The sequence below is a fragment of the Lissotriton vulgaris genome, chromosome 10 (assembly GCF_964263255.1).
Source record: "Lissotriton vulgaris chromosome 10, aLisVul1.2, whole genome shotgun sequence".
NCBI lineage: Eukaryota > Metazoa > Chordata > Amphibia > Caudata > Salamandridae > Lissotriton > Lissotriton vulgaris.
Window position 1 is genome coordinate 126,186,271 of NC_141698.1, and position 21,176 is coordinate 126,207,446.

Sequence of the window (21,176 nt, forward strand, 5' to 3'; positions counted from 1 at the left end):
GCGTGAGGGGGGGTGTGAGCGTGAGAGTGGATGTGAGCGTGAGGGTGGGTGTGAGCGTGAGGGTGGGTGAGGGTGTGTGTGAGTGTGAGGGTGAGACTCGCGTAAATGCGACACTTTTTACATATCTTTACTGGTGCAAAACGCATTGGTACCAGCATGATGCACAGAAGATGGACGGCGTTGGTTGTAATTGGTGTGCAGGGGAGTTACAGGGGGCTTCGAGACAACATGTTCTTTCCACCAATTCGGTCCATTTAAAAAGCCACCTCTTTAAATAGCAGCAACCGAAATAAAAAATAAAATCTCCAAGTCGCACATGTATTATAGCTACAGCGTGACTTATGGCATTAGTAAAGCTGTTGCCAAGGGAGTCAGGCTACTAGCAGCCAACAAGCGCGTGTTTTTCACTTTCTGACTAAGAACAGAAATTCGGGAGAAAAAGTAATCACGTTTACAACTTGAATAGGATAACGAAACAGGATGATTAAGACAAAGCATTTCCGAGGGCGGGACAGGGCTGCGGGCGGCAGGCGCCATTGTTGTGTGCACATGTGATGTTGATTTAAAATTTAAACTAGTCCTTTCTTTTACATATTTCATAATACTATCATGTTTGTACAAGTGTGCTAAAATGTCAAAAAAACACCAAACATTAGTGAGACACAAACTGGCGCATAACTTAATTGCATAATATGGCCTTCCATGGCGAATAATTTAGTGAATATTGCCACATACCTCGAGCCGTTGCAGGATTCTAGTTTGCACACCATGTTACAAAAGCATTGGGGATGACCATGTGGGCACCTACCATATTATTTTCATGTGAAAAGCTAACGCTACCTGAAATTGAGAACAGACCGGTTATGAGGTAAGATGTAGCACCTGACCCAGCGTGGAACAGTAAAAGAACTCGACTGCACCTAAACGTGAACAACTCAATCGAAAAAACAAACAAGGCGGAAGAGACGCGAGACCCGCGGCGACCCGGAAGCTCTTGTCCGGCCGGCCAATCCGCTCGCGGCCGACCGGAAGTCCCGCCTCCTGAGGTCCGTGAGACGCCGGCGCATGGAGCGCCCTGCCGGTCCTGGGTAGCCCGGGTCCCCAGGAGGGGGCCAGGGAGAAGGAGGAGTGTGGCGCCTGTTGCGGGGCTCCTCTGACCTGAGGCAGCCCCGATTAAGAAGAGGAGACGAGACGCGCCGCGCCGTGAGGAGCGGAGCGCGAGAGGAGCCCCGCCGGAAGAGCGCAGTCGGTGAGTGGGGCCCAGGGCTAATGTGAAGTCTGTGCGTGCCTGTGTGTATGCCTGTGGGGGAGGGGAGGGGAGGGGGCGGGAGTGCGTGTGTGCGTGTGTGCATGTGTGTGCGCATGCGTGACTGTGTGTGATTGAGAGAATGCGAGGCAGGGGATAGTGTGCCTGCGTGTGCGTGCGCGCGCCTGTGTGTGTGTGCGTGCGTGCATGCATGCAGAGGGGTGGGGGCTGCCTGTGTCTGTGTGTGAGCGAGGGCTGTGCTCTGCGCAAGCGCAGCTCAGACGCGCGCTCCCGAGGTGAAATCTGACAATGGGAAAGCGCGCGTCTGACTGCTGTCCACTCTCCTAAATACGGGCAACATAAGTTGTCGAGCTGACGCATTCATGCTTCGCATGAATGCCACATCAGCTCGACCTAAAAAACAAAAAGGCACAATGTAGACAAAAGCTATAAAAATAAAGGTAGGTAGGAAGGGACATGGACCATTAAGACGCTACCGCCTGCCAAGACCAACAGCGTCGGAATGACGCACTAACTAACTGAAAAAAACCTACTAGTAAAAATAAACCACACCCACTGCGCGAAAAGAACCAATTACAGAAACCCTGTGCCTGGCCTACACCATTGGCCCGAAGTTACCTGGGGACGGACATCCTGCAGATGCGGCACCCAGGAGCCCCCATAGAGAAACACACCCCTTCATTGTACAAGGAGGCCATGTGCAGACAGTGGGCGAGCCACTGGTAACCGTCACATGTTTTTTTAAATATTTACTGCGAAATGATGAGAGAAAAAGAGAAACGAGGAACAGGAAATGAGAAACGAAAGATAAGAGTAAGGCAAAGCAAGTAGCTCGGGACCCCCCCATGTCCCTGTATTATTAATCTGGGCCCCTCATGCTTAGACAAAACTCTAGTTTAGTGAAGACTGAAAATGTAGCGGTGATGACCTTTGGACCTCAATGGTAAGGCAACGAGAAGCAGAGCAGCGCAGTTCAGATCTGGCCTCATGAAGCGACATGCCCTAGTGGCAGAGGTTTGCATGGATCGTTGTCAGTTCCTGTTCAGAAACAGATTGAAGGAATCCTTCTGGACATGTCTGCCGCGTGCCTCGTGCTGTTTTCTTTACTTGTAGAGCACAGAAACCCAAGGGTGATCGATCAGTCAACAAATCTAGAAGAGATAGCACTAGACTGTACCCTCTTTAGCACAATCTTAAAATCACTTCTCTATGCCAATTAGAATCACACAGTTATAATAATAAAAAAAATATCAGAACCACTTTTTATGTTTAACTTTGTTTTAGTAAACTATTTCAGATTATGGCCAGTCGAATAAGTTGCCTTGGTGGAGAACAACCACGGCTAATTTTGAAGGTCAGGAGTTTTTTTCATCGCCAAACTTTGACCCAAAGCAAGAGGGAGAAAGGCAGAAAGAGGAGACAGAAGGAAGGACATATAGGAACGCAGTGATAAATATAGGGGGTGAAAGAGAACCTGCAAGGGTGCGACAAAGGGACAAAGTGTAGGTTTGTGGAAGAAAGAGACAAATGTGGAATCAAGACTTGGTAGATTTGGTATCCAGTAACCCCACCATTCCGCAGCATCAACGTCTGGTTCCTAAAAACACTTTAGGCTCCTGTACTTCTTTTATTAGAAAAAACAAATCAAGCACTGAGTTTGGTAAAAGCGACCTGTGTTGTGTGTTTGTGTGTGATCTAAGCTATGCAGCCATCCATGTAGGTGTGTGGTGTCAACTTTAGTCAGGCAGTTCCCAGCAGTGGGCTATCACTGGTCCACAACTCAGTATCACTATAATATCACATCTAGGGCCTGCACCGCATACACACAGATGCCAATATTGCTCACCCCTATTGGCCCCATTCTGAGTGTTCTGTTATTCAGGGAGACACTTCTGCAATCAGTAAACACTATCACTTATGGGCCCGAATCCATCTGCACTGTAATCCGGATTACAGGGCTCCTAGAATGAGGCACTACCACAGGGTAAACTGGGACAGTGATCTTTTAGCAGAATCATTTACAACTCAGGCAAGATGATTACATGTACCAGCTACTAAAAAGACACAAGAGATAATTAGAGCAGAAGAAAAAAAACCAGCATAGCACATTTAAATATATGCAAAACCATGCTCAGGAACACTTAGTAAAACAGAATAGAAATCTAGCGTGGTGGAGACTGCCTAGAGAGCATGAAAGCGCGGGAGGGATAAATGAACCAGGATTCATTAATTTCGGGATGCAACGCTAATTTAGCAGCGATGGAGGGAGAATTGCCCTCAGCAAAGCTGTATTAGGACCTCTGTAATAAGCGGTAACAGCTGTGAAGGCAGATAGCGGGGCTGCAACCAGCGCAGCCCATGAAGGACGCCGCACAGGAGGACGGGATGCTTTCGGTTCAGGGACTGCAGCGGGTGCTACCTCTGACAAATACCAAGATGGATTTCCTCATCTTCCTTATAGTCTTTCTTGGTTTCATTAAGGAGAGGTTGGGGTGACAGCGTATGCTCCTGGCAGTTTCGCCTTAATAGTATATTTTTAAATTGTAATTCGGCATAGTCTATTCTAGCTTAATACTTTTTTAAATATTTATTGTATGGATTTTTAACGGCTTTTTTAATCAACATTTGTGTAATATATGTATGCATACTTTTATGACTTAATTGTCGAATAAAGTTTGTGAAATGAAATGTATATAGGCTGCTGCAGACATGCTGTGAGTGCACAGACAACAGGGGGGTGGCCTATTCAAGGCTACTTGGAACGAGGCCAAAAAACATCGTACATTAACATGTGCCACAGGCGATGAATACCTTACTGTTTTAACAAGCAAACAGTCTTGATTCAAGTGCTTGCCGAATTAAAGTTGTAATAGTTAAAACACACCACCCAGACCTGAACAACAATCCAAGTGGATATCTTTACGCAAGAGCTCCCCATATTACATGAAGGGCTGAAAAACAAACAATTTGAAAATGCTTATATTAATATCATATACACAAATACCAACTTTCTAAGAAAATAAAAATGTAATTTACTGGCCAACTTTTTTTCAAATTACTTTCATTAAAGAGCTTTTATAAATACAATATACACAGTCCCCAACGAGGGTGGCCAAAGTGAAGAAACGTTCTACGAATCCTCTGCCTCAAAGCACTATGCTGGTACATTCTTCACACAAATAGTTTAACTGCTGTCCTTTGTGGTGTGTTCAATCTAAGCTGTCAACACGTTTTGACCTCTTATGAAGGGTCACAGTTTGACTGAACTTCTTCAGGACAAAGTCATTTTAATTTCAAGAAAGTTTGAGGGCCTGGTTTGAAGTTTTCCTTCATTGCTATATCTTAAACTGCAGAGTACAAGGTGCGATGTTTTGAAAGTCCCTGCTTTTCGATGCGTTTCAGGATGTTTATGGCCCCTGCCTGGATGGAGCTGTCTGAAAGCAGTCTTGGTTGAATTCCGAAAAGGCATGTATAATTAAAGGGTTGCCCATGTTGACACTGAGTGTTAGGCTTATGTGGAAAATATTTGCCATTCTGTCTTAGACTGCTCCCATAGTGATAATTGGTGTCAAATTTGCTTGAGTGCCATCTTTGAACTAGTCTTCATGTTTAGCAGTTCAGGGCTAGTAGCGCTGTCTTTTAAATATCATTACAAAGAATAAAAAGTATTGCATCCACAAGCAGTTGAATCAAGCCCTTGTGTTTGTCAGAACAGTAAATAATTCACTGATTTATGGTCGAATGTGGCACATGAACATTTATCAAAAAGAACAAATGATGGACAGAATGCCAGAACAATGCAAAGATTCACCCCGAGTCACAAAGATCTGGGTTTAATCCATCTTTTTTTGCTCACCACGCCACCCTAGTTTGGACCCAGCCATATGTAAATCATTCTTCACCCTGCTCCTCATACGAACAGTCCCAACCAAAATGCCAAGCCAGGTTCTCCCGGACCAGAAACAGGTATCCTGGGACTGGTTTTGGGGTATCACCCCTTATCAGCCAGGCTAGCCTGAAGCCAAAGGCGCAGTGGGAACGGGACCCACGTCTGGACATACCCTTCCCACTTAAAGAGTGACAAAAGCAAGTGCGCCAGGTATGCCCAGACGTGGGTCCCGGGCCCACTGTGCCAATGTATTCAAGCTAGCCTGGCTGAAGAGAGGCAATACCCCGCAACTGGTCCCATGATGCTTGTTTCCGGTCCTGGGAGGACCTGGTCTCGCAGTTCAGGCTGGACTGTTCAATCAAGACTGATTAGCGTACGTCTGGGTCCAAACTGGGGGTGGCATGGTGGGCAAAAAATGATGGATTGGGATGCGACCTGCATAACTGCCAGTAGCTGAGATAGATTCAACCATTCCATCCATCACCTTGTATTTTTACATGTACAAATGTCACAAGCTGCGAGGAGCGTTTTTGCTGGAGGGCCCATCAATGCAGACACCTTGTGTTCGACACACTGATTCCATTGGTTTTTGTCATTGTTGTGGATGCACCGATTAAGTACTCCTTTTACAGGTAAAGAGTAATCATTTCCGACAAAACATCCAAGGTTGGGTGATATGGAAAGAGATCACAAAATCTTTTATTTTGTAAATGAAAAGATGCAAAAGCAAACTTGATGTGATAGATGGGAGTGGAAACACTGCCAGTATGGCATGCCTGGCCTGCTGATGTACAGCACATTCAAATATTCATGGATGTTTAAAATACACTGAATACTTTTAACTCCCTAGATCCTTCTTCTGAAAGTATTTTACACACAATTTACTGATACGCAGTATGAGGATATTCTCTCGTGAGGGCAAGCCTGTGAAGAGCTGACAAATGCAGTATTTGACCTTGTTCCACACATATATTTGCTAGGTAACTGTGTTGTTCAGCTGGTGGGTGTGAAGCGAGGGAGATATCTTCAAAATCTGCACTTCCGAAAACACACTTTAAGGATGCCTGGTCATTTCTGGCTCCCTGCCCAGCTTAGAAGTCTACTTTGAAGCAGCCGCGTTTGTGTTAAAAAAATCCAGACAACCACTCACCAAGTGTGGTAAAAGTTGCAGGAGGAGGTGCTGCGAATATACATGCATCAGAGGGGGATATAAACACAACCGCATTGCAGAGCACAAACACCAACAAACATTGGAGCATCCGAGTTCCAAAAAACGTGAAGGTGGTGCCTACTAACTGCTGATGTACACTAATTAATACACAAATGACTGATGCCAGAGGCATTAACTGGGAAGCAAGAAGTCCCAAGTATAACCATTACTGCAACCCCTACTGCTGCATGTCTGAGTCATGCAACCGTGCAAAGTGTCAAGGCGGTGGCCAGGTTGCAGCGACTCCTGCCACTTTCCCTTCCCTAGCTACTGAGCAATCTTCTTCTGGATGAGGGGCTGGGCACTCTTCTTCCCGCTACCAATCACAGAAGGAAGTGTGCTGCAGCAGTTGGATGAAGAGCATTCATGGACAGAGCCGCCCACAATCTCCTCGACCATCCAGACCAGACAGAAAAAACAGTAATCGCAGTTAAAGTCAGAGGAAGTGGTGGTTTTCACTGTCGCACACCCACGTGAGGGACCTGGGTGCAGAATCAGTTACATGTGACAAAGTGGTAGGCCGCATATCTACCTAGCTGCACACCATGGCATCTCCCTTCACTACACCGCCCTCGTTACCTCGTTGCACAACTGATAGTGCCAGTACAGCCCCGGACACTACATCATCTACTTTTACATTGTCAGCTTCAAGATCGTGGTCCTTCGGGTGCTAAAGTATTCATTAACATTCTAGTAATAAGACATTTTAACAAGAGTTCTGGGATATGCAAGCATAGAACTAATTAGTAAATAACTTTGCGGCAAAGTATTTTTTCCCACCTCAATCGGTGCCATTTTGTTTTTTTTATCAGACAGAAAGCTTAGCTTCTTTTTTATTTAAATCTTTACAGCACTAAGACATGTAAAGCTGTTCCCAAAAGGTCATGCAAATCTCTGCAGGAAAGTTTTTAAAAACATTTTATTTAACATTCTAAGAATCACTTTGTGAGATCTAAGGGTTTGATAAGAGATATACTATTACTTATTGAACGATGCATATAACATTTGCTTATTTAGACTGTTGGGTTCCCAACTGCACGCAGGTACCGCATTTTCAGATGTCAAAGATAGTGATGGACTATTAAAAAAAACAAAAAACTTCAGGGTTGTTGGGGCTGAGGGGTTGATTGCCCTAAGAATATTTTTTAATTCTTTGGTGAAAAAGGTTTAACATGAGATGTTACTACTAAATATGATTTTAAACAAAATGCACTAATGGGATCACTGGTGTTGTAAATTGTAAAGTAAGGGTACTGTATTGGTGTACAGTCAGATGGCGCAATCATTCTGATGTAGTAGTACCAAAAAGAAGGTAGTGCGCCTTTCCAATCAAAGCACCCACGATCTGGAACATTTCTTTAAAGAACACTGCATTATAAGGGAACATCCAATAGCCAGTTAACTGTCCTATATATTACTGACTGTATACTTTCCTTTAACACCCCATACCCGGTAAGTTGGTGTAATGCATATACTACATACATACATATATACATATATATAGTGGCATACAACATCCTACTTGCTGTGCCCTCACCAATTCTGCCACATCACTAGTTAGCACTGGTTTGCAGCACCCACATCTCTTGGTAAGTTGCGGCTGGGCTTCACTCAATGGGTGCTGACTAGTGGGGCATTGCGTCACGCCTGGGATGCTAAGTTCTGTGTCACGAGCCACATTATAGTCCGAAGTCATAATGATTCTGTGACTACAGATAAGAAAATATGAATATGCTGGTACTAGAAACCTTTACATAGGTTGCTGTTCACATCATAACTCACAAAGAATGCGAGCGTCTCGTCAAATCTTATTCTGCTTTATGAAAAAGGAGCAGAATGTCCTGACATATATAAAGCCACAGTGCATGGATGCGGTGGGCCCTACGCAGACAACCAGGAGTGGGAATATATGCGCTTAACGCTCTGCTGCATCAGGGGCCTATAGATTGTTGATTCAAAAAGGATCTTTGAGTCTTGATGATACATTTGTTTTATGGAGATGTAAACTCGAAGATAACTACGATATATATATATATATATATATATATATATATATATAAGAAAAGGTTGCCACCTAGGTGGGAATGCACTTACAGGTAGGAATTAATGCCAGCGCAAGGGCGCGAGCTGCGAACAGAGTCCCTTTCCTGCCAGACGCGTTTCGGGCCAACGCCCTCTTCAGTGGCAGCACATGTGACATGACGGCAGCTGCAGGCACCAGTAAATACCCTCAGTGATTATGCACAGGTGTAAAACCTGAAGCAATGCTTTCTGGGACTGGTGGTTCGATAAAACCCAAGTGGGTCGCCGCCGCCATTCGCATGCAAAAAAAGTTTTAAAGGGATTGCCAATGTCCCCGCAAGCACCCCGCAAGTAAAGGCACCTCCTGTACTACAACAAGCTGCCCAAATGAGGCAGCCGTGGACCCGCAGTTTGTCCGCGGATGTGCAAACCCGCGACCGTGGCCGGCCGCTAACAAATGGAAGAAAAGGTTGCCACCTAGGTGGGAATGCACTTACAGGTAGGAATTAATGCCAGCGCAAGGGCGCGAGCTGCGAACAGAGTCCCTTTCCTGCCAGACGCGTTTCGGGCCAACGCCCTCTTCAGTGGCAGCACATGTGACATGACAGCAGCTGCAGGCACCAGTAAATACCCTCAGTGATTATGCACAGGTGTAAAACCTGAAGCAATGCTTTCTGGGACTGGTGGTTCGATAAAACCCAAGTGGGTCGCCGCCGCCATTCGCATGCAAAAAAAGTTTTAAAGGGATTGCCAATGTCCCCGCAAGCACCCCGCAAGTAAAGGCACCTCCTGTACCACAACAAGCTGCCCAAATGAGGCAGCCGTGGACCCGCAGTTTGTCCGCGGATGTGCAAACCCGCGACCGTGGCCGGCCGCTAACAAATGGAAGAAAAGGTTGCCACCTAGGTGGGAATGCACTTACAGGTAGGAATTAATGCCAGCGCAAGGGCGCGAGCTGCGAACAGAGTCCCTTTCCTGCCAGACGCGTTTCGGGCCAACGCCCTCTTCAGTGGCAGCACATGTGACATGACGGCAGCTGCAGGCACCAGTAAATACCCTCAGTGATTATGCACAGGTGTAAAACCTGAAGCAATGCTTTCTGGGACTGGTGGTTCGATAAAACCCAAGTGGGTCGCCGCCGCCATTCGCATGCAAAAAAAGTTTTAAAGGGATTGCCAATGTCCCTGTGCATAATCACTGAGGGTATTTACTGGTGCCTGCAGCTGCCGTCATGTCACATGTGCTGCCACTGAAGAGGGCGTTGGCCCGAAACGCGTCTGGCAGGAAAGGGACTCTGTTCGCAGCTCGCGCCCTTGCGCTGGCATTAATTCCTACCTGTAAGTGCATTCCCACCTAGGTGGCAACCTTTTCTTCCATTTGTTAGCGGCCGGCCACGGTAGCGGGTTTGCACATCCGCGGACAAACTGCGGGTCCACGGCTGCCTCATTTGGGCAGCTTGTTGTGGTACAGGAGGTGCCTTTACTTGCGGGGTGCTTGCGGGGACATTGGCAATCCCTTTAAAACTTTTTTTGCATGCGAATGGCGGCGGCGACCCACTTGGGTTTTATCAAGCCACCAGTCCCAGAAAGCATTGCTTCAGGTTTTACACCTGTGCATAATCACTGAGGGTATTTACTGGTGCCTGCAGCTGCCGTCATGTCACATGTGCTGCCACTGAAGAGGGCGTTGGCCCGAAACGCGTCTGGCAGGAAAGGGACTCTGTTCGCAGCTCGCGCCCTTGCGCTGGCATTAATTCCTACCTGTAAGTGCATTCCCACCTAGGTGGCAACCTTTTCTTCCATTTGTTAGCGGCCGGCCACGGTCGCGGGTTTGCACATCCGCGGACAAACTGCGGGTCCACGGCTGCCTCATTTGGGCAGCTTGTTGTGGTACAGGAGGTGCCTTTACTTGCGGGGTGCTTGCGGGGACATTGGCAATTCCTTTAAAACTTTTTTTGCATGCGAATGGCGGCGGCGACCCACTTGGGTTTTATCGAACCACCAGTCCCAGAAAGCATTGCTTCAGGTTTTACACCTGTGCATAATCACTGAGGGTATTTACTGGTGCCTGCAGCTGCCGTCATGTCATATGTGCTGCCACTGAAGAGGGCGTTGGCCCGAAACGCGTCTGGCAGGAAAGGGACTCTGTTCGCAGCTCGCGCCCTTGCGCTGGCATTAATTCCTACCTGTAAGTGCATTCCCACCTAGGTGGCAACCTTTTCTTCCATATATATATATATATATATATATATATATATATATATATATAATTGGAGACAACATTTACGTACTAAGTGATATCACTATTTTTATTGGTTGAATCAAGGTAATGAAAATGACACCATCAAGGAAATTGCGAACAACTGATGTAGCAACTCAATCGTGAAATATGCATTCGTTTTGACATAACCACTTACAGTTGATGGTGATGAACTTCCGAAAACATTCTTTAAGAAAAGGCTGGTGCGGGTGCCTCTAAATAGTGGAAACCTGGGCTGAAGTACAACTCTGGAGGGAATAGATATTCTCCAATAGTGCACCACATTGTGCGGGGTCAACTTTCCAATTCCATACCAAAGTGTGAAAGCCTTTATGACCAGGCTTACAAAGTACTTAGCTTTTACCAGGCTGGTTATGGTCCAGATGTGCATACCCCCTGATGCAGCAGGATCGCAGCAAGGAAGTACAACACAGGAGATAGCGGTGGTATGACTCAAACACCCAATTGTTCCAACGGCCCAAGTGTCAAAGTGCATGCCTGATGTAGACATGTTCACTAAAGCTTGCATACACCTAAGAGCTAGAAGTGCCTCATCACTAGTGAATACTTGGGGTGTTGGAAATGCTCGACTTCCAAGTAACTCCCCTCTCCTGACAGCCCCTGGCTGCCGCCCATGCACCTTGCTCCTAAACCTAATGTAACCACCCGTTTCTGTATAAATTTACAGCATTCAACCTGCGTAATGACGTCCTTTTCCAGGAGGCACTGAAGGGATCTACTGCTGCTCAAGGTTTGGCCTTAGAGAGCACATTTAGCCCACTCAATAGTCTTTACCAATGCTTTGTAAGTTACTGACGCACGAGGAATGGGTAGCAACATGGCCTTGTTTTGTGTTGGACAGATAATGCCACACTGAATGAATATGTACCCTGTCATGTTTATGTCACATGAAAGTGCTGACCAAATCTTGAAAACTCTAAATTCGAGTTAGGACACAAACACATTTTTCATCTTTCACATTTACGTAGTCCTGAGAAATTGTTTTTTGTTTGAATTATCGTTCCAGTGTTTCTATTCTGAAGCTTTTTCAAAGGAATATTTGCTGTGTGAGTTGCAAGAGCACACTTCAGATTAACAGACATACAAAATAGGTCTGATTCATTAAAAAATGGCAGCACCTCCACCTGAACACACTTTTAGACTTTTTAAACTCACAAACCTTTCCAAGAGTATGCGAGAAGGAGCAGCAGCAGATGGATTCCAGACATGCTGTGATTTTTTTCCAGGTGTTAGTATTTTAACACTGTGCAATTTAAGCACAGTACAATTGCACATAGGGGGAAATATAAATATCGTTGTGCAGTTGCTTTTTTTCTCTATCCGAGTCTTGTAAAACCCACCTCCCTCCCAGGCCTTAGGCTGAATTTCCACTTACCTATTTGTAAGCAGTCGTGTGGTAATGTTAACAGGTCAAAATTGATTCTCATGGAAATAGCTAGCAGACATAAACCTAGCAACTGTAGCTCTTTGATGAACATTTATGGACAATAACTAACCCCGGGCGGAGCGCAACTAAGCGGAGTTGGGGGGAAACTTTGTGGAACTCTACTGCGCCACCCGCCTCCACAATCCCACCAATAAAATAATACTTACAACCTAATTTAAAAGAAATAAAGTCACTTACTTGAACTGTGGCGTCCCTGGACTGCTGTCCTTGCCGTACATCTTGCACGAACTGCGCATGCGCGCAATTCTCACAAGAAGTTGTGTGAGAAATGCGCTGTGCACGTACATGTGCAATTCGTACAAGATGTACGGCAAAAAGGAGGAAGGCAGCCCCGGAAAGCCGCAATACAGGTAAGTGGATATTTAACTAAGGGGAAGGATTCGATTGAGGAGAACAGAGGCCAGAATTAATAATCTAATACTTCAACAAACAAAATACCTCTGACACCATGGATCACAATAGATTTTCTGCCACAAAAGTCCCTTTTATTGACTCTGAGCTTGCATTCTTATTTTTTCTTTAAAAAATGTTCATCATTTAAGTATCCCTTCACCTTATACATAACAAAATCTTTTCAATATTTCCAAAAAGACAAAACATTTATAAAAAGCACATATACACGATACATTACTAACTAAACAGACTTCTACTTATTACACATAAATACATTCATGTATTCCTATATATGATATAGTGTTTCATTTACTTCATACACTGGAATACATTTTACACTCTTATAGTATCTTTTTGATGGTTTGGTGGATTCACCCACTAGGGTAATATCAACACTTTATGAGTTCCTAGCAGCGTCTATTGATGTCCTGGTTAGCTCTGAACCGCTAAATGAGTCGATGTGTTTCAACCTTGTGAACGTGGGACCAACACACTTTATTTATACAAAGGTCTTCATCAGGGCTGAATTTGGTTGAGATAGTACATCTTTAATCAGCTTCTGTTGCAGAGGTAGATTGCAGTGGCTTTTCTGCTGGTTCTCTTGTAATTGTGGGGGCGAATGATCTTTATTTGCCATTCCAGGAGTTCAGTTGCTTGGTGGACATTATTAAGGCTTTTTATTAGAAGTATCCTTTTTCTGCGGCAAGTTCCAAGATTCCAATTCTCGCGGCCATCTATCGATCGCCGACCGCTCGAGCGTTTAGCGGTTCAGAGTGAACCAGGACACCAAAAGACGCTGCTTCACTCGGCCAGTAGAGTTGGAGTAGTCTGGCTCACACTAAAAAGCTATCAAATAGTCTCCGACCCCTACCAGGACCTTATTAACCGACAGTGCAGAGAACTAAGTAGGACTTGTTTTCAGCATTCCAACTCAAAGTAGGACACAAAGAGATCTGGGAACTCATAAAGTGTTGATATTACCCTAGTGGGTGAATCCACCAAACCATCAAAAAGATGCTATACTAGTATAAAATGTGTTCCGGTGTATGAAGTAAATGAAACACTAGGGGCCAGATGTAGGAGCCCTAATACCGACCGGTATTACGGTTTCCAGATGTAGGGGGCCTATATTTTGCCGATTCTGTAAAGTTACTGAATCGGTAAATTTACAGAATCGGTAAAATACCGAATCGGTATATTTACCGATTCGGAAAAACCACATGTAGGTGGCACTCCTAAGAGTGCCAAAGGCCCTTAAAAATCGGTATTTTACCACCCAATCCTATTGGGTGGTAAAATACCGAATTCAGGTGTGCATGCACATCTGTGCAATGTGACACACAGACATGCCCTTAGGGCATGTCTGTATGCCACATGGCACACAAGTCCGGAATTGGGGTGCTAGAGGGTGTCAAAGTGACACCCCCTGCACCCATGCAGGATTCGGTATTTACCGATTCTGTAAATACCGAATCTGTATTTCCCATTAATTCCTATGGGCTTCAAGGCCCATAGGAATCAATGGGAAATACAGATTCGGTATTTACAGAATCGGTAAATACCGACTCTTACAGATTCGGTAATTTTTATCTGCCTCCTTCCAATTTACCGACTCTTAAATACCGAATTGGTATGAGTCGGTATTTAAGAGTCGGTAAATCAGATTTACCTACATCTGGCCCTAGATGATATATAGGAATACATGAATGTATTTATGTGTAATAAGTAGAAGTCTGTTTAGTTAGTAATGTATTGTGTATATGTGCTTTTTATAAATGGTATGTCTTTTTGGAAATATTGAAGAGATTTTGTTATGTATAAGGTAAAGGGACACTTAAATGATAAAAAGTTTTTGAAGAAAAAATAAGAATGCAAGCACAGAGACTTTTGTGGCAGAAAATCTATCGTGATCCATGGTGTCAGAGGTATTTTGTTTGTTGCAATACAGGTAAGTGACTTCATTTCTTTTAAATTAGGTTGTAAGTATTATTTTATTGGGGGGCGGAGCCAATTTAGCGGGGGGCTGGCTAACTCTGCTCCGCTGCAGAGTCGGAATTTTGCCCTACTCTGCGTTCTCAGGGGAGCGCGGAGTAGGGAAATCTCTGCACACTCTGCTGGTGGAGCGGAGTTCTTCGCCCGCCCCTAACAAAAACCCCTTTGTGAAACAGGCCATCGTGACTCCGTGAATTACAGAATCATTGTTTCTACACGACAACCCCCTTCCAGGACTCACCTCTGATTCTGTTAGCGCAGTGGGTTTCTCCGTCAAGGCAGTGCTCTCAGTTAATGCACTTCCATTGTATTTGTTACAGATGTCTTCATCAGAGTAATGCAATCCGCCTGGGCTTGGGCGAGGAGGAGATCTGGGAATCAAAAGAGAGATTCAGATAGCACTCACTATTCACCTTTCAAAGCTGTACATACCTTTAGTATTAGAATTCATGTTTTTTTATTTACAAAACTTGAGTTTAAACCCGCAACTATCGCTGCCTCACAGGACTAGTACTGAAATCCTATGTATTTTTTAATTGGACATTTACTCCAAATCTAGGTGTTCATCCCAGGTAGTAAAGTTTGGATTTCTTTCGGGTTTAGGATTTAGAAAGGTAACACAATTCAAGAAAGAGTATAACATGCTTCAAACATCTGGCATTGGAAAAGGAGGCATGTATTGAAGATCGTGATAATATTTTTCCAAATTTCCATGTAATATACAAATAGTACTTAGATGCTGGATATAAGATGAACAAAGCCCCCTAATTCATAAGCACAACCACAAGTCATTTTAAAGTCCATCTGCATCACAGAAGTAATATTGATGACGTCCAAAAAAATCGAGTGAGCTAAAGAATGGTGATGGATTAAACCCAGAGCAGTTGACTGGGGGTGAGTGTTTGATTTGCTCAATCACTCCGTCCATCATCCCCTTTTTTTATCGCTTTGTTCGCCCTAAGTTGGCAGGGTATGCTCAGACGTGAGTCCCTTGCTCACTTTGCCACTGGATTCAAGATAGCCTGGCTGATGAGGATTATGAATCCGAAACCAGTCCCAGGATGCTTGTTTCCGGTCCAGGGAAGACATGGCTTGGCAGTTCGGGCTGGACTGTTCCCATGAGGCACAGGGTAAGACTGATTTGCATATGGCCATGTCTGAACTGGGGTGGCAGAGTGGGCTAAAGAACGGTGATGGATTAAACCCAGCTCAGTTGACTGGGGGTGAGTGTTTGATTTGCTCAATCACTCCGTCCATCATCCCCTTTTGTATCACTTTGTCCAAAAAAATCAGCAGTTCAATATAAAGAAAGGAAAGAAATTGGAGAAACAGAAGTTTGGGAATACCTTGTCCCGTTCTTTTTGGAAAACGTGTTCTTGACACTGAGATTGAGGTGTCGACTGTTCAGTTCCAGCGCTGTGAAACCTCCATTGTCCAGAGTCACCGACTCCTCGTTTGTTAGTGCTTTACCTATGGGTATGACACAGAGAAAAAAATCATTTTTATGATAGCACCACTTGCTAAAGAACCAATTACACACACTCACTTTCTCCCTCTCTCTCTATTGCTGATCGCCCATTGGTTCGTAAAGCCTCTACTCTAACACTGAATACCTTCCGGATGGGCCAGAGAATTACTTTCAAACTCACAAAAACGAAGATATTAAAAGCATTTCAGTAACGCCTCAGAGGATAACTTGTTTTTTCGCATTAGCAAAACAAGGATGACTGACATATGAAATGAAAGTTAAAAAAAATGCAATAGTTTTCCTTGAGATTTTCGACTGTTTGTCCACACTTGTAATTTTGAAAGCCTTTAGGGAAGTAGGTAATTAGGCAATTAATTGGTTGTGACACCAGTACAAATGCCCAATATTCTCTTCCTTATATACCTTAAAATCAAAAGCGACCCTGTTTTGGTGAGGAAATGGCTCACTCAGGCGTAGAGCAACAGGAAGACACAGGATCCGTAAAAGGTGTCAACATCAGGATTTAATGTTGAAAGAATAATATAACTGTACAAGAAATAGCCCACCAGGATCCTCCATAGGCAGCCTCCAACTCCTGTACCATTATGTGCCAAAAGTGTCCAACTGACACCTTAACATTCCCATGTCACTGACTGGACACTTATATGCACACAGCATTGCAAAGACATGAGAGCAAGAGCAACCAGGTTTGTGGGATAAAATATTAATAGAATATGTTTTAATGATGGGTGAGAGAGGATACAGGCCATCAATCAACAGTAGTTATTGAACTTCCATTCAATCCTATGCAATGAATTATTTGTGGGTAGAAATTAATGCTTTAAGATTATAGGTTCCTTTCAAGCAGCTAACCACCCAACCCATATCTATCATCACTTCTCGTCTAATTAGTCTTTCTGAAACATACTTTTGGAGGAAGTGCAGTTCTCTTTTTGAGGTGTCTCCACTAGCATTCGGTACCTCAGCCCTTTGGCTTCTGAGGTGGCCTTATGCACCGGTGGTAGCTAGTCTCTGTATTAGGTACACCCTATAATTCACCAGTGCTAATCAACAAGAAAATAACAATATAAAATGTTGTGGAAAAAGCCATCTTGAATAAAAAGCAACATTGTGTGGGAAACTGTGAGAAGAGGGACACGTTTCTGCTTCGCTTTGAAAAGTACACACTAGCGAATGGGCAGATGGATTTAAGGAAGATGTAGCATCCTACAAAGGATACTGCGATGTCACATAGTGGCCGCAGAGTCGCCTCTTCAGGCTAGGGTACGGGTTGCAAATTTGAATATGCTAAGGATTCTGGTTGATACAGATCGTGTTACGTTCAATCTGATTGATTTAAGAAATGTAGAGTGCCACTCAGGAGAAGTTGCCAGTGTGAAGGTGCGATTTGGGGGTATGGCGGACAAGAGGGACACATCTGGTGATGATGTGGTGGGGCAAGAAGAGAAGGAGAGCAGGGAATGGACAGAGAAGTCAGCAAGCGACACACGTGTAGGCTGTTTTGTAGACCACTTGTAAAAGCGAGGTCAAGCTAAATTCAAGAGAAGAAATCACTGTGAGCATTGTGTATGTGACAAACTGACCACCACAACATTACAACCACCTCAGTAGGTAGTGACATCCCTAATTTCAACCATGTGCAATCTCGATACAGATAAGGCAGTAACCATAAGTACTACATACAGTCATAAAACACAAAATGTTTTTTGGTCAGTGCCAAAAGATACCATGCAGCTGTGCAATTGGAAAATGATTATGCTCCAGCAGGACACCAAAGTATAGCCAAAGGTTAACTGCATAAACGCGGTTTCATAACAACACACCTTTAAACGTCATCCCTTTGTATCCTGGTTAAAAAATAACTTATATCAATGCCACCTACAGAATTTCTTGTTGTCGTGACCATAGAAAGCATATATAGAGAATTTGGCGATAGCATTAACGCCGAAGACTCACCTGTGCTACAACTCTTGTATTTCTTGCTTTGCCCATATAAGACAAGCGCAAATGCAACCAGCAGGATAATGATTAGACTGCAGAGAGCCATCACCAGCAGAAACCACCACTCTTCATAGTACGGTGTCTCCAGCCGGGCTAAAAAGAATAGAGGAATACAACTAATTTTCACAATGTTAAGACCTTAGGACATGTTTATTTTGTACTGTTATATATATCTAAACAGCGTAACGTGTTTTTCCCACTGAATCTGGAGAATCTACAGAGCAAACAAAAAAAAGTAAATGCCCACGGATTCAACCACTTAAACAGTTCAGTGCACATACGTATTTTGTTTATCTTGGAAGGAAGAAAGAAGCAATCCTACCAAGATCTGAACTTAGGGCAGTAACGCTGTACCCAATTTGCTGCAGCACAATCACTGGAAACCGGAGATGACTGACAGCAAGTTTGGGGAAATGCAATTATTGTATTGACAAAGTGCTCAAAATTCTAGCACTTCAACAAAATATTCACCCCTCTCAAACCATGTAGAATACTGTGGCCAGTGTCAAGAAAAATGACTCACCTACTAGAATGGAAGTTGTATAATACAAGAATACTCTATTTAAAGGACCGACCCCACCCGACCTCTGTCCATCACCAATCACATTAATAAGGAATCCACAATACCCCTTTGATGATGCCTGGGTGGGAATTGTGACCTATTATAGCCCTAGAGGCTGCTGTAGCGGGCTCTACCGGCCATTAAAGATCCACTTCAGCGTTAAAAGCCTGAGCCGAAGGTGAGGGCCTTTAACAATGGCTGGTAGTACCTGCTATGAAGGGCTCTAAGGCTATTAGAACATTCTGCCCCTATAGAGCAGAATGCAATAATTTGTGAAACAAAGGCCTTTAAGGAAAACGGGCTGCATTAAAAAACTGCTTTATTGAAAAGCAGTCCCAGACATGGTGGTCTGCAGTGTAAAACTGTGCTTACTATCTACCAAACATTCTTTCAAATCTAGCTGTAGTTCTGCCCATATGGCTCTACTTTTAGAATGATTACTTTTCGAGCACTTTATTAATTTGGGAAATAAAGTCAGATCACGTGGTGACAGAAAAATCTTACCAAAGATCCTTTTTTCCCCTGATCTTTCCTTTTTCCAATAAAATAACTTCTCACCTCAATTATATGTTGAAGGGTGCATTACTCTCTATCCCAAACCTATCTACAGAATAGACTAAAGTAAGCCATTTTTGTCTTAACAACTGCACCAATTCCCAAACCCTGTATCATTCAGTCTTGTACCGTCCCTGTTAGTATCTTCAGGTAGGATGGAATTATGCCATATTGGGATGCAGTCCTCCTCTCCCCTATTTCTAAATTCTTTGATCCAGTATGAATATACTTGATACAAAGCTGCAACCATTACAAATTTACACCTTTTCATAAATTTTCTGCCTCGGAATCTATACAAGAATCCATAGGTGTTATGCTCCTCTATCATCTTAACCAACATTTCTGTAAAATACCCAACCTCTGTATGAACGTAACACATACTGTTGGATAAAACCATTCAAATTTTGGGTGGACTCAGCCGACTTATTCCAATGGGGCTATTTTCCTATGGTATTTATAGATGTAACCACTCTATTCATTTTCTGAAAAATAATATTCTCTAAGTTACAAGTGAGGTACTGAAACAGGCATAAAAATTGGGAAATATAACCATTTTAATAGGTCATTCTGCCCAGCCAATGATAAAGAAATAAATAAAAAAATAAAAAAATCTCAGTTTGAAAACAATTGTGTTCAATTTTGTTCAACATGCATTTTTAATTTAGATTGTACATATCATGTTTTTCAGCACTCACTGAATTCCTAAGTATGTAACTGGGGCTGATGATACCATTTCTGGAATTATGACTCCTGTTTAAAATGTGTTTACTGTACACCAGGCATCTCCCGCATTTTCTGTAATAAGAGCTACTTTTATTCAATAAAAATCATCCTGAGCTACTACTTGTAGTGTTGTAATAGCGACAACATCAGACAAGACTGCAGTAGGGACCACCCTATGCAAGATTACCAGCAATGATAAACTCAGTCCATCAGAAGTGTTGCCAGCAGTAATGTGAAAATGGCTCTGTCTATTTAGAATGCATTCACATGAGTAATACAAAGAATCCATAATTGTAATGCCTTAGGCACCAATGTAATAATTTTAGTAACAAGTCTCACAATCACCATGTTTTACCACTCAAAAAACAGTTTCAAATACATTTTGGAACTTCAACCATTTTTCTCATCTGATAGAGATGTTTAGCTGCAGAGTCCTTACCTTAGAATAGATACCCACTGTTGGAAGCCGGAGTCCCAGTCCTGCACTACTGTCACCAAGTGCGAGACCTGGGGCTCCCCACTCAATGTTAGGCCAAGTAAGGACACCGTTTGAGATAGCCCTGCTCAACCCCTTAGTACCTTGGCACGAGCAGCCAGGCCTATCTCCAAGGCACAAGTGTACAGTATGTGCAACCACACCCACAGCAACCCCCTAGTGACACCACAAATGGACTCCACATGAGTTTGATAAAAACGAGTATAAACTTTATACAAAAAGATATAAGATTAGACCACACGATACATAAGCCAACATAGAATAAAGGGTAATATTTGTTCCGGCTGGCTGATAGGTTCAAATCCCAACCACCCCTTTCAAAATGCTATGCTGGTCGCAATGCTAGAATCACACACGTTGCAATGGACAAACAATAGTGCACTGCGTAGCGATACAATCCTGTGCTGGGCAAAGGAGAAATAATACAATGCGTAACTATACACCCCAGTACCTTGCAATGGGAGAAATAATGCAATGCGTACTGCTACAATCATGACTCGGTCTTCGCTTTGGCCGGAGTGGTCGCTCCCAGTGCCCCTGGCGTCTACTGGTATCGTTGGGCAGCGCTTCTTGCCGATTTTAACTCCTTATTACTGCCTACAGCTCTGCCTGGCTGCCGCTTTGCTTTTTATGCGCTTTGGCTTTGAGATTGCACATTTATCTGCTGTGTTAGCGCGTTCTCCCCAAGCGCTCTGTTGTGCTCCCCCCTCCTCCATTTTGTTTGTTGTGGTCGTCTTGTGCAGCCCGCCCCGCCTCCCAGCTGAGCCGCCCTCCCACAGACTACAAACAGCGCTTCCCTACCTGGAAGCGCTGTGACTCGCTCTTCGCTTTGGCCGGAGTGGTCGCTCCC

The 21,176-nt window shown here is 43.9% G+C and overlaps 1 protein-coding gene across 1 annotated transcript in view; it reads right to left on the reverse strand.

Annotated features, from left to right (window-relative positions):
* SDK1 (sidekick cell adhesion molecule 1) overlaps positions 1 to 21,176 on the reverse strand; it is a 1,937,536-nt gene that overhangs the window by 2,951 nt on the left and 1,913,409 nt on the right. Inside the window, exons 42-44 of the mRNA XM_086940699.1 lie at positions 17,946 to 18,083; positions 15,847 to 15,970; positions 14,742 to 14,871 (exon numbers count right to left, since the gene is read on the reverse strand). Of these exons, the coding sequence (XP_086796825.1) occupies positions 14,742 to 14,871; positions 15,847 to 15,970; positions 17,946 to 18,083 (392 nt within the window). The remainder of the gene's footprint in view (positions 1 to 14,741; positions 14,872 to 15,846; positions 15,971 to 17,945; positions 18,084 to 21,176) is intronic.